We start from the raw sequence: 12,928 nt of genomic DNA, 5'->3' as shown, positions 1-12,928 counted from the left end.
AAATGCAACCGTATAAACTAGTTATTCTTGGTTCAAAGCATGAATTTAAATGTGAAGAAAGTAGAGCTGCATTTTGGTTCTGAGATCTGGTTGTGGAGGAACAACTCACTGGGACTAATGGAGCGTAGCACTGAACACAGAAAATAAAAATAAAGAGGTCAAACTAAACTTTAAAAAAAGACATACGTTTTATTAACAGTTTAGAAACAACAATATTTTCATCTTTCATTCCAGACATTTATTTAGCAACCCACTTTCTGGTATCCAAACACTGAAGACCATGATGAACCTAAATTCTGATGTAAATGAGCCAACTGCTTGAGGTAAAAATAGAACATTCAAGTGCACCTTCCTCGACATTTAGCAGCTGGTGAAGCTTTAAAATGCGCAATTGTCTGCCATTAAACAAAACATATTCAAGCACTTGTGTACGGCCATCAGTAAATCTGTTTGTCGTCCAGAGAAAGCACGTTGTTCATGTGAAAAGACCGGAAGCCACCATTTACGGTGCGTTCACACTTGATTTGAATCCAATAGTGTGCTAATGCAGACTCGATTTAGTCCTGTTCTAGTCATGGTTTAGGCCCAATTTTGAAGTGGTGTGTCAAGTATGAACGCACCCTCAATTTCAGAGTTACATACGTACATACAGGACTACACTTTATTTCCCACAAATAAATTCTAAAATAGTTTGTTTTGTTTTTCCTTTTTCTTTTGGGTGTTCTTTTAAAAAGGTTGAGTTACAAAATAAGGTATTCTTAGAAGATCACAAAAAACAAAACTGTTGTCTTGTCCCAGAATTAAAAATAGGTTGTAGTTTTCTCATTTATAACAAACATCAACATTTCCAAGGGGAATTAAAGAAAACAGGACTTCAAGATTCTTAAAGAACAGAGCCCTTTTAATGTCCTTAAAGTTGCAGTTGCTGGCATAATAGATAAATTAAGAATCCAGTGTCCATAAGTTATCATGTATCTTAGCATCAACAATGATGCAATGTTTTTATTTGTTTGACTAGTGTGCTTGTTTGCTCACTATATTTATGTCAGACATGATTCAAATAATGAGTGGTGTCCAACCTTTTTCAAAAGTTCATTTACTAAAAAAAACAAGAAACAAAAACATAACGGAAAGTGGGAGGAGCATCAACACTTACACACCCTCAATAAATAGTGACATTTCTTCTTTTGTTATACCAGCTGTTATAATTCATCATCTACGTGGTTGTTTTTAGTGTGGACCGTTTCTGGTGTTTCTGAAAAAGGAGAACAAAAGACATTTAAAGCAGGAATCACAAGCATAGTTCAAACATATTACACACTGCTCTCAGAATTAACTTTTAATCAGCCTGGTTTTGACCTGTGCAGTATAAAACAGTAAAACTAAAAAAAAAAAAACATATGAATATGGAAGATACAAATAAATATATGAAAAGTTAACAATTAAAGTCCCACAGTAAAGCCGAATAAATCATGGTTGTTGACTAAGCTTATGGTTTCAGTTGCTATAACTACATGACCAAACTTAAGCATAATGTCCAAAGAAAAACAAGCAGACACAAAATGAATAAAATCCTCAGACACGTGAGTTTTGTCACCACTTTAATTACATTTAAATATTTAATCTCATGTTAAATACAAAAACAAAGTATTTATTACAAAAGAAACATATATTAATCAGACTACATATTATTGGGCTCAAATATGACCATAATGATGTTGATTTAGTGCTGTGTTCATGTTCACTCAAGTGCCCTGACATCATTGTGATGCATTTAGAGCTGTTGCCTGCACAGACCTCTAATCTGGTCCTGTTCAGTATTTCTTTGTCCATTCTTTTGCCTCTAGTTATATTCAAATAGTGTGGAGGGCCGGACTAAAGCTCCCCTGCATCATCTGAATGGAGAGTAGCAGACCGACCTGTTTCCTCTGCAGGCTGGGATTGGCCGTCTGATTCACTTTGTGCAGAGTCGTCCTTAGTGGGTGGGGCTTCGCCTGGCTGTACTTCCTCTGGGCTTTCTGCATTTGAATAAACAAATGGTGTCAATAAAGATTGGGTGTGTCCATGTGCAGCAGCAGTGACCGCACTGTGCTCACCTGTAGCTTTGTCTGAGCTCTCGTCAGAGGGAGGAATAACAGTCTCTTCTGCTGTGCTGTTGGTCTTACTGCTTTTCTCAGAGCTTGTGCTGTTTTTCGCCTTCGGCTTAGATTTGGGCTTTGCAAACTTTGCCTTGTTCAACAAGTAGTTGACCTCCCTGTCCAGCAGAGCCAGTTTGGTTTCAATCTCTTTAGACAACAGGACTGGCCGTTCTTTGGGAGAGCGCTTCTCCTGCTCTCCCACAGTTTCATTCTTCCAGGTCTGAAAGAGGAACACAAACTCTTACCGCACCGTCACACGCATGCATCATGTACGCGCTGATGAGAACACCTACAGTCGTTTCATTTATGACTTTTTCCAACAAATTCAACTCGACTTCAGTAAATATTTGGTCATCCTCAGGAATCAATCTGGCACTCCTGTTCATATACATAAAAAAAAAATGGTCAAAAGCAATTATATTTGACTAAGATCTTACCCTAGACTCTCACCTCAGGAAAAAGGCTGATGTATTGAGCATGCCTTCCAGAGAAGCCAGGCGTTCAGGCCACTTCCGCCGCTCTTCCACCCTAAAGAACATGTCCTTGCAGAGGCCCCGGAGCGCTGACAGCTTCCCTCGCAGCTCTTTGGTGGTTGCAGAGTATCCGTCCTCATCCATCCACTCAGAGGCCTCCTTCAGCTTGGCCAAGATCTGTTCCTTCTCCTCCTCTGACACCACCAGCTGGTAATCGTCTTGGTACATCTTGTCCTGAACAAACAGCATTTAGCATTAACAGCAGAACACATATTGGGCATCTTATTTGTTGCAAATATAGCAATATTATTAAATACGCAAATATGGTTCCAGTACAAACCTGTGTCTCAAAAATAAAAGCTTCAAGATTATTAAGAGTCTTCTCTCTTTCCTGTTTGGCCAAGTCTCTATCTGTCAATTCCTGAAGTCTAATTGTTAAAAAAGACATTTAATGTACATAATTCAAATGAAAGCAAACGCACATTTAAAATGGAAGAGGAGGCCTTACTTCTTTTGGGAGGAGGCGACATCATCATCAATGGGAGGCACAATATCATGGATGACCAATTCTACAGCAATTTCATCAGAAATTTTACTCTTTTTCTGTGGTTTAGCTTTCTTATCCGCTTCTTTGTCAGTGTTTACGTTTTCTGACTTCTCAGCATCTTTTTCTTCCTGAAGTGACACAAAATAGTTATTAATATTATTTGCATTATAGGCATTATGTTTACTATACTAATGCATATTGAAGTACTATTATTTAATGTGAATAGATATTCTCTGCCGGTCCAGGGAGAACAACAATCCATAAACATTTGAGAAGACAAGAGACAATGAGTTGGACACAGAAAGTACAGCTACATACACAGAAACAGACAATCTGGTATGAAGGAGAACTCTTTAGATACATTTAATTTAGTCTTCAAGTCTTTGATTGTAACACAAGTCTTTGATTGTAACACAAGTCTTTGATTGTAACACAAGTCTTTGATTGTAACACAAGTCTTTGATTGTAACACAAGTCTTTGATTGTAACACAAGTCTTTGATTGTAACACAAGTCTTTGATTGTAACACAAGTCTTTGATTGTAACACAAGTCTTTGATTGTAACACAAGTATTTGATTGTAACACAAGTATTTGATTGTAACACAAGTCTTTAGAGTCAGGCAGCATATGGCAGCCGTTACTGAGAAAGGCCATTGTCCCAAAGTGGAGTGATGTGAGAGGCATGTGGCCCTTTTCCAGAATCCATTTGATCTGCGAGTTTTGGAGTAACTTCTAAGTTGACAAAACCAAACCAATGCAAACTGAGTAACTTTAGGTTCTTGTGTTACTTGAAGCTAGATAAACTTTTTGTTGACTGTCGTGAAACTTGAGTGACAGGCAGAGACTGGAACTGCTCAGCCTCTACTTAACGTTGTCGTTTTAAGTGCATGCACTTTCATCTTTCAGTTACTTTTCAACAGCACCACCAAGGAACATGCCATATGCATTACGTTTTTAGATGCCTTTAAACGTTTTGTCTCCATGTGGATGTGGTTTAAAACACCAATTTGCAATGTAGAAGTTACTCAAATCAGAATTATGATGCATTCTTTCAACAGAATTAATGCATATATAAATGACATTCAAAATGTATAAATGTGTGTACATGTAGTGTTAATATCAAAATGTTTAAATTATTTGTACATTGTGTATTTGTATGATTTGAGGTCCTGATCCAAAGATTTGAGTAAGAGTGTGTTCCAGATGATAGGACCATGTTGGTTTTTCTAACTCCAGATCTTTTACTGGTCCAGAGCAGAGCCTGTTACTGTGGTGATTTACACTGAGCTGCCAACTGCAGTAGCTCGTGCTCGTCTACTGATCCGAAGCTCGGCGCTTTGAATCCCGGATCCACTGGCCAACAGGTCTGCAGTGCCATCGCAGCTGCTTCTGGAGAATACTGAGAAGACACTTAACCTGCCCTCACGTACAACTGTGTGAAAGGGTTCCTTGATGTAAAGTGCTTTGAGTGCCTTGAATGTAGAAAGGTGACTATTTTTACCATTTCTTTTCAATGACAGAAAATCCAAAACTGAAACTAGACTGGCTTCTCTCAACAGGCCTCTGATGGGAGTCTGCAGAGGCTTTTCTTGTGAATCGTACGGAGTTTGTAGCACAAGGACTCACAAAATCCTTCAAAAAGCCAAGAGCTAAGCCATTTAGAATTTTGAACACCAGACTGATTGGAAAAGACCAGGATGTTACATGATGTGATGGTGCATTCTTAATGGAAACAATGTCAGAGGTGGCGGTTTTGCATTGGTTTGAGAAAAGAACATAGCATTTGTTTCGCTAATGTTTAGTCAAAGATTGTGCCGCTCGAGCCGTTCAGCCACATCTCTGATTGCTTTGGAAAGTGTTTCCGCAGTGTATGCATGTGTACCGTGGCTTCAGTCTTGCTGCCGGCCTCCTCAGTGTTCTCCTTTTCAGAATCACCCTTCTCCGACTGGTCTTGGTTGTCTTTATCTCCTTCGTCTTTCTGTTCATCGTTGCTTTCCTGGTCTTTGTCATCTTTCCCAGATTCAGGGGGAACTTCCTCTTCATCCTTTTTTTTAAAACACAATATGCATTAAAATCTCATTTCACAACAATATGCATCTTACAATCCTAACGTAAAGTAAATAAAGGAAAGATAACCTGGACAGGTTCTGTTATGTTGGGAGCAGGCTCTGAAGATCCCCCGCCAAACAAGGTGGAGATTGTATTTCCCAGTTCTGTGTAAGAAAAGAGCTTCTTACTAATGTGGTGTAGGTAACATTATTATATTAAATCATTAAAAAGTGTAACGTACTTGTTAATGTGGATTCTTCCTCCTTCTCCTCCACAATGGTTTCAAACACAGACTCAACCTGAACAAAAATAACCAGCTTAAGTATTACAGGAACAAGTACAGGTGATTAGCTTTAAATTGACTAAAACACCAACTAACCCGATCCAGCAAAAGAAGTCCACTTTCGTCCATGTTGAAGTGGGCCTTGATTCCTTTGGCTTCAGCGTCTGAATGCTTTTGGAAACTGCTCCCGACTCCAGACAGTTTGACAGTGGTCAGGTTTCGAGACCCAAACACACTGCAAGACAGTAACAATACAAATATTGACTGTTGCATCTGGGTAGACCAGAGGGAAAATATTCCTTTAAAGTAAATAACATACCCAAGATCTTCTTGAGTTAGAAAGCTGAGGTCCCCATAGTTGACCTCAAAAGTGAAGTCATCAGTGTAGCGGTTGAATGTAATGACCTTGCGCTGAGGATAAGGCGCCATCCTTTGGAACAGAATACGCCTGTTGTGTTTTACAGTCCTCTCACCATCTTCGTCAGTTTCACGACTGAACTCCACCTGTGTACCACAAACTGACTTTAATACAAAGAATTATTCAACACAGAGACAGATCACAAGATTTAAAAGTTGTTTTCAAACCTGAATGGGGAACACTGCTGCATCTCTGACAAGGAAGGGTTTCACTTTGAAGGCTTTACTTAGAGCAGCAGCCTGGTACACGGCACCCATGGCTGCTGCCTCATCAGCATTGATGTTTTTCCCAAGCTCTTCTCTGTTAAATGAAGCATACAAATGACATACTATATGGAATACTTGTTTGTATACTTCTCTCTGTGCTTGACACTTACTTTCCCACAGCTTTGAGCAACACTTCCTGAACTTTTGGCACACGAGTTGCACCCCCGACCAAGATCACCTGTTCAATTTCATCCTGTGTAAAACAGTGGCATTAGTGAAACATAAAGAGGCAGTTCATCGTTCCTATTGTTACATAGAGTCTGTACCATTGACATCTCTGCACTAGTGAGAGCATCCTGCACTGGTTTGGGCACTCTCTCAAACAGATCTGCACATAGGGTCTCGAACTCACTGCGGGTCACTTTGGCTTTGAAATCAATGTCATCCATCAAGCCCTCAACCTGTGGAACATGCTCACATTTTAGATCAATTATAATCCATCTAAAACAAATAAAATGTAATCAACACACAGCATAAACACTAGACAAACCTGAGCCATGAAGTCCACATTGGCACTGAGCACTGTTTTGAGTCTTTGAGCTTCTTTGAGCAGCTTGGCCATGGCTCTGTGGTTCTCTCTCACATCTTTCTTGCTCTTCTTCTGTTCATTGAACAGTTTGGCCAAATGGTCACGCAGCCGCAGGTCCATCTCAAAACCTCCCAGGTCACGGTCAAAACTGCACTCACACAACAGGGTAGAACATTAATCAACTTCTTTTTTTTAGAAAATGACTCATTACATTTGTTGTATGGAACATCTTAATTCATATGGTGAATCATACAGTCACACACATAATAGCCCACATTTATCATATGGGCAGGTTTGAATGTAAAAATGTACAACACTGGAGGATTCACAGAGTTGTACACATTCAGAGTAGGTTGGGATCATGTGACGTCAAAGCAGTTTAGAATACCTGTAGTTTTACTGATCTTGAGGACAGGTCAGTCTATTGTAGAATTTTCTTTTTAACTGCCAAAATGCAGATGCTTTGTCAGAAAGTATGATTAAGATCTCCCAGATATTGTTTAGGTCAATAAGCCCTATAATTGAACAAAGTTCAATGTCTTGTGCAATTTATTTTCTCATTTTTTTTCATAATAGCTTTAAAAGTCATGCCATTATTAAACCTCAAAGACGTAGTGAATGCTCAGAAGCTAAGACGTAGTGAATGTCTCAGAAGCTAAGTGGGGCAGGATCTGGGAGACTAAAAGGTGCTGCAGTGATGCAGTCGTGGCCCTAGTGCACAATGTCAATGTGTAAATGTAGTGTGGCGGTCATAGCCAGCCATAGTGCTGACTGGTACCCTCGCGATTATCAGTCTGCCGCAGGGCAGTTGTGGCTTACCACCACTGAGTGTGCAGTGAATAAATAATGCACTGTAAAGCACTTTCAGTGTCAAGCAAGACTTGATTTAAATTAATTTATCATTGGATGATTTATACAAATCCCCCTCACCATCACAGACTCCCCTATCACCACTGTGGACTCCCTTCGCTTCCTCGGCACCACCATCACCCGGGACTTCAAGTGGGGGCTCACCATCAGCTCCCTCATCAAGAAGGCCCAGCAGAGGATTTATGAACACTGCCTAAGCACCTTGCACTCATTGCACTGTTCACTTCTATTGCACTACTTAACTTTATATTTTATTTAGAGTGAACATATCATGCCGTTTCTGCTTAAAGTGTTCAATGTTTGTTGTCTGTGTTGCACCGAACCACCAGGACAAGTTCCTATGTTTGTAAATTTTTGTTCATCGACAAATGGCAATAAACCTTTTTCTGATTCTGATTGAGTGAATTCTTAAATTATGCAAGCCATATTTGACTCTATAGACATTGCCATTATCATCATTTTATTATTCATTGTTTTATGTTGCACCTTAATGCCGAAACAAGTTATGTTTGCGAACTGGAATCAATGACAATGGCAATAAAGTTTATAGAATCAGTCCCCAATGAACAATAATATTAAACATTTGCAGATCAAAGGTTTGGAGAATTCTTTCCATCTGAATTCCTAAATAACTGAAATAAGAATAAGAATAACAAAAATAAAACTGAATACTAAAATGTTCAATCAAATGTATTCTGACATTATAGTGTGATAATGGATTTACCAGTAGTGACACAGCAGTGGGTTGGGTTGTTCCACAGATCTTACTTTGCCAATGGTATCTCTATGATGTTTTGCATACATGCTGTGCATGTGCCACTCAGCCATGAAACAAAACAAGGCTTTTTAACTTACCCAACTCCACGGATCTGCAGCTGAGGCTGAATCCCAGAATCTTTAGTTTTCACCGTCTGATAAGTGACAATGGTCGCGGTTGTGCTTCCAGAGCCCATGTCATAGAACATCATATTCTGTAGGATATTTGTCATGGGATAAGGTCAAAAGTCATTACTTATTATTATAACGGGGCAAACCATTTGCATAGACTGAAAGTTACCTTAGCATTGCTATCAATATCCTTCCTCCTGAAAACGCCATAGTTGAGGGCCACAGCTGTGTTGTCGTTAATGAGCTGCAGGACCTTTAGACCAGCCATCTGTGCAGCCAGCAGCACGGCCCTGCGCTCAGCCTGGTTAAAGAAGGCTGGGACGGTGATCACAACATCTTTGATGGGTTGTTCTGTGTAATTTATCAAGACAAAAATTATTAGCCAAACTCTCCTAATTTTTTTTAAATATTAGAATTTCTTAAATAGTCAAATTAACCAGCATAATCCTGTGCCAAAACCCGTGAATAATTGAGCATCATCCCAAGCAATTCTTCTGGTGAATACTGCATCTCCCTGAAACCGAAATGAGATTAAGAAAAATGTACTCAAAAACGGACAGAAACATGTGATGCGCAAGCTTACTCTGAATATTTAAAGTAAACTGTGCCACGCTGAGGATCCTCTTGCAGCTGGTGCTCAGGGAAACGTTTCTGGTAAAGCGCTACGTGTGGGTTTCCAAGCTTTTTACCAAGCAGTAATTGAAGGTATCTGTAGACTGTTTTGGGATTTTTTACAGTCTGAAACAGAGAATTCAAATAAAAAAATGAAAACAAACAAAGAACAATGTAACATTCATTTTTGAAATATAAGAAGAGGCCATACCATTCCTAATGCATTGTCACCAAAAAGTCTTTCATTTTCCTTTAGGCACACAACAGCCGGGGTTTTCCTCCTCGACTCTCTGAAGAAAAACAACATGGACATAGGGAAAATGAAATTTTGGTTGATGTTTGCTTCAAGTCGTTTCATTTCTCCTTAAGTGCATAAAATGAGAGTTTTGTCCATCATTACAAATGACTCATAATGGCAGAGGCCTTGATTTGGCAGATTACTGGAGACTAAAATTGGAAAAACCAGTAGAACATCTTCACAACTCAATTACATTAACGCTAACAATTAAATCCTTAACATGTATACTCAAGCAAACTGCCACAGAGACTGCTCCTCCACTTGACATGCAATTATTTCAAGTTCTAGATAGTAATCCACTTGTGAGCTTAATAATTGTCAGATAAATGGGCCAAGAAGGTGTGAAAAGTAATTGTATTACCGTAGGTTATTTTTATAGGTATATGTGGCCGTACTACCACAATGCCTGATATGTCTTATCTCAGACGCTAAGCAGGTTTAGGCACACAATGTAAAGTGATTCGGGCATTTTGAAAGGCACAATATAAATCCAAAGCATTCATATTTTTGCTAGGCTCTATAGATTTGTAACATGTGGCACATTTGGACACATCAATACTCACTTGTTGAGGACAATCTCCATGGGCACACCAGGCTTAACTATCGCCGTTTTCATCCATTCACTGCCCAGGTCGACAGACATTACAGCCACAGTAGCTACAAGATCAAATCATTATTAATAAAAATCTTCAATAGAATAAAAACAAAATTACAGACTACATTTGTTTTCCTTCAGTGCTTCTAATATTGATTCATTAAGACCTGCATAGTTACCTGCATCATGAGGCAACAGTGCCAGAACAAGGCAAAGGAGGGAGAAGACTGGCAGCATCCGCGCTCCCATCATGAGCTAAGAAAGAATTCACAAAAGTCATTAAGACTAGAAGATACACAGAATTGCAACTATTTCCTTTCTAGGGCAGGTCAGATTTTGATCAAACAGGGTACAATATACAATCGAACAGCTTTCCTCATTGTATTTTGTTTAGATTTCATGTCTGCACAGATTGGCTTCAAACATTGGTCCATGCAACAAGAAGGCTCTTTGCACAGAGGACAGAACACACCTCAAGGATATGAACCAAATTTACGCTTCATATTTGAATCCACCCACAAAGGTGCAGCAAACACGTGGCCTTGGAATCATTCCGCAGCTTGTTATGAATGGACCATATGTTTGAAAAACATACATGATATTTTCAATGACACAAGACGATTTAGTGTGGTTTCTCCACAGCAGTCTTCACATGGAACAAGGCACCGACACATGGACGCACCGATTCCAAAATGTTCTTTAGAGACTTTCAGTGACAGGAAGAGATAGATGGCTAGTAGTTAGTAGCAAAGTTGCTGATGCTGAGGGGGATTTATTATTCGTTTAATGAACCTTTAACATGCGGTTTCAACAGTGTACATAGGTTGAACATTATATTATTAAGGCAGCCAAGACGAAGTTTAAAATAAAAATCAGATGAGGAAGTGGATGATAATATAACACACATTGACAGCTACAGTAGCTAGCTCACTCACATCAATGGGAATGACACGCTGCAGTGCTGTAAACTTACCTATCTCCTACTGACAACTCAATGGGCTCCACTTTCTTCAGTCTGCTTTTAAAGACTTTTGCACCCTTGCCGTTGTTCGGGAGCTTTCCAAACACCACGTTTGGTAGTTTATAGTTCCTTTTCTCGCCGGCTTTCTGCTGTGTGTCGGGCCCAGGACGCGGCGTCAGCTCATTGGATCCAGTCAAGCCTCCGCTCATGCAGGAGCTAAGTCAAGCTAACTGTGTGTAAAGAAACTGTTTCCGGTCAGCGTGGAGCCGCAAACTACACAAGTGAAGTCAAAACTACAAATAATGAAAGAAATGTGCATGTATTGAATAAAACACAATAGCTGATTAGTATAACATTACATTTTTGCAAAAAATGCTCTGTTTTTTTACTGTTGTTGCAGCAAATTGACAGATTATGCTTTTATTTTAAAACAGAAGTCTACTACTTCCGTGATCTTTCACACGCATACTTCACGTTTTTGAGGGAAACAGCACGAGCCTAAGCGCTCCACGCACTGCCCTGTGATTGGTCCACGTGATGTGCCAGACACCGGCAAACGTCTTCTAGCTGCACCTCATTGGTCCACGTCCAAAAGTGGGCGTTAAACAGAGAGGACAGTTCCAGGTGTGCATGTGACGGGCCCAATAAAGAATAAAGAATAACGATTAAAGAATAAAAGAATAAAGTTTATAGAATACAGTCTAAAGAATAACGTAGGTTGGAAGACGTTCTGGACGGCGTGGAGGAGCAGCCTTTTCTGCCTGCACGTGCCCGGAAACGTAAAAAGTCCCTTAGCTCGTCCGAGGGTTCTGGGAATGAGCAGCAGGATGAGGCTGAAGCTATTGATGTCCGGGGTGAGAGCAGAGACTGTAAGGTGATCATAAAGCTTGCACAGGATAGTGCATCCTTTAAGGAGTGGAATTCAGTGGCATTGTCAAAGAGCCTAACTGTAGCTGTGGGAGTGATCAAGAGTGCGAGTGTCCTTAGAGATGGCTCGCTGCTGGTCGTGTGCAAGGACGCGGCTCAGCAACGGAAGGCGATTGGAACTAAACGTCTGGGTGGAAAGGACATTCTTGTGTCTGATGCTGAAAGAAACACGGTCAGAGGAGTTATCGTAGGTGTCCCTACGGCGACGTCTGTGGATGAAGTTAAGGAGAATTTGACTGGAGTTATGGTGGTGGCCGCTAGGCGTTTGAAGGTGACCCGGTTTGGGGAAAGATGTGACAGCTTGTCGGTAATGGTAACACTTGAAGGGAGGTGCCTGCCTAGTAAGGTGTTCATTGGGTACATGTGCTATAGCGTCAGGCCATATGTTCCGCCGCCCCTGCGTTGCTTTAAGTGCCAGCGCTTTGGGCATATTGCAGCGGTCTGTAGAGGGAGGCAAAGGTGTGGTAAATGTGCAGGAGACCACGAGTATGGGAAGTGTGACGTGGGTGCAAAACTGAAGTGCTGTAACTGTGGGGAAGAACATAGCTCTGCCTACGGGGGATGCAGGTTTAGCAAAAGAGCTGCTGAGGTGCAGAAAATAAAGGTCTCTCAAGGTATATCCTATGCAGATGCAGTCAAGAAAGTTTCAAGTAACGAGTTTAGAATAAATACAGAGAGAGGAGCCAGCGCTGCTCCCAGCCAGGGCGAAATGAGAAAGGCCAGCGTGGCTCCCAAGAAGTGTGAAGGTTTCAAGAGTGGAGGTCCCAAGTGTGCAGGTTCCAGAATTAATGAGAATACCCTGGTTGTGGATAGAGAGGATTTTGTACTCTTTATGGTGGATGTTGTAAACTGTGCTGCTCAGACTCAAAGCAGAACTGAAAGGATCAGGATCATTGCTAAAGCTGCAGGGAGATTCCTTGGAACAAAGGAGCTTGATTGGGCAGATATAGAAAACAGGCTAAAGGCGCTAAATGGGAGTCGGAGTGATGGGGGTCTGCTTGTGGGGAGTCAGAGTGATCAGAGTGACGAGATGGGGGTGGGGGTGGTCTCCTGTCCTCGCCCAGTCTCGTAGA

The 12,928-nt window shown here is 40.6% G+C and overlaps 1 protein-coding gene across 1 annotated transcript; it reads right to left on the bottom strand.

Annotated features, from left to right (window-relative positions):
- Nucleotides 1-175: 175 nt before the first annotated feature.
- Nucleotides 176-11,113, bottom strand: hyou1 (hypoxia up-regulated 1). Its single transcript, XM_072446881.1, has 24 exons — nt 10,941-11,113; nt 10,147-10,222; nt 9,936-10,029; nt 9,286-9,364; nt 9,046-9,200; nt 8,900-8,976; nt 8,632-8,813; nt 8,430-8,545; nt 6,666-6,852; nt 6,442-6,576; nt 6,286-6,368; nt 6,077-6,209; nt 5,811-5,995; nt 5,588-5,726; nt 5,450-5,507; nt 5,296-5,372; nt 5,042-5,203; nt 3,120-3,286; nt 2,952-3,039; nt 2,589-2,845; nt 2,432-2,516; nt 2,097-2,358; nt 1,920-2,018; nt 176-1,255 (listed from the first exon to the last, which is right to left on the bottom strand). The coding sequence occupies exons 2-24, from the start codon at nt 10,217-10,219 to the stop codon at nt 1,203-1,205; spliced, it is 2,946 nt and encodes a 981-aa protein (XP_072302982.1). The 5' UTR covers nt 10,220-10,222; nt 10,941-11,113; the 3' UTR covers nt 176-1,202.
- Between the last annotated feature and the right edge of the window lie 1,815 nt (nt 11,114-12,928).

The sequence above is a fragment of the Eucyclogobius newberryi genome, unplaced genomic scaffold (genome assembly GCF_026437365.1).
Source record: "Eucyclogobius newberryi isolate DKJ021-1_F unplaced genomic scaffold, fEucNew1.0.hap1 SCAF_15, whole genome shotgun sequence".
Classification (NCBI taxonomy): domain Eukaryota; kingdom Metazoa; phylum Chordata; class Actinopteri; order Gobiiformes; family Gobiidae; genus Eucyclogobius; species Eucyclogobius newberryi.
Note: the sequence above shows the minus strand (reverse complement) of the source record. Positions and strands in the feature narration are given on the sequence as shown.

Excerpts from the sequence above, each read along its gene's own strand:
- hyou1 (XM_072446881.1), bottom strand. The coding sequence starts at position 10,219 with ATGATGGGAGCGCGGATGCTGCCAGTCTTCTCCCTCCTTTGCCTTGTT. Across the intron at positions 2,846-2,951 it reads CTTTTATTTTTGAGACACAG|GACAAGATGTACCAAGACGA; the intron begins GTTTGTACTGGA and ends CTGTTTGTTCAG. Across the intron at positions 2,019-2,096 it reads GAGCTCAGACAAAGCTACAG|AAAGCCCAGAGGAAGTACAG; the intron begins GTGAGCACAGTG and ends ATTCAAATGCAG.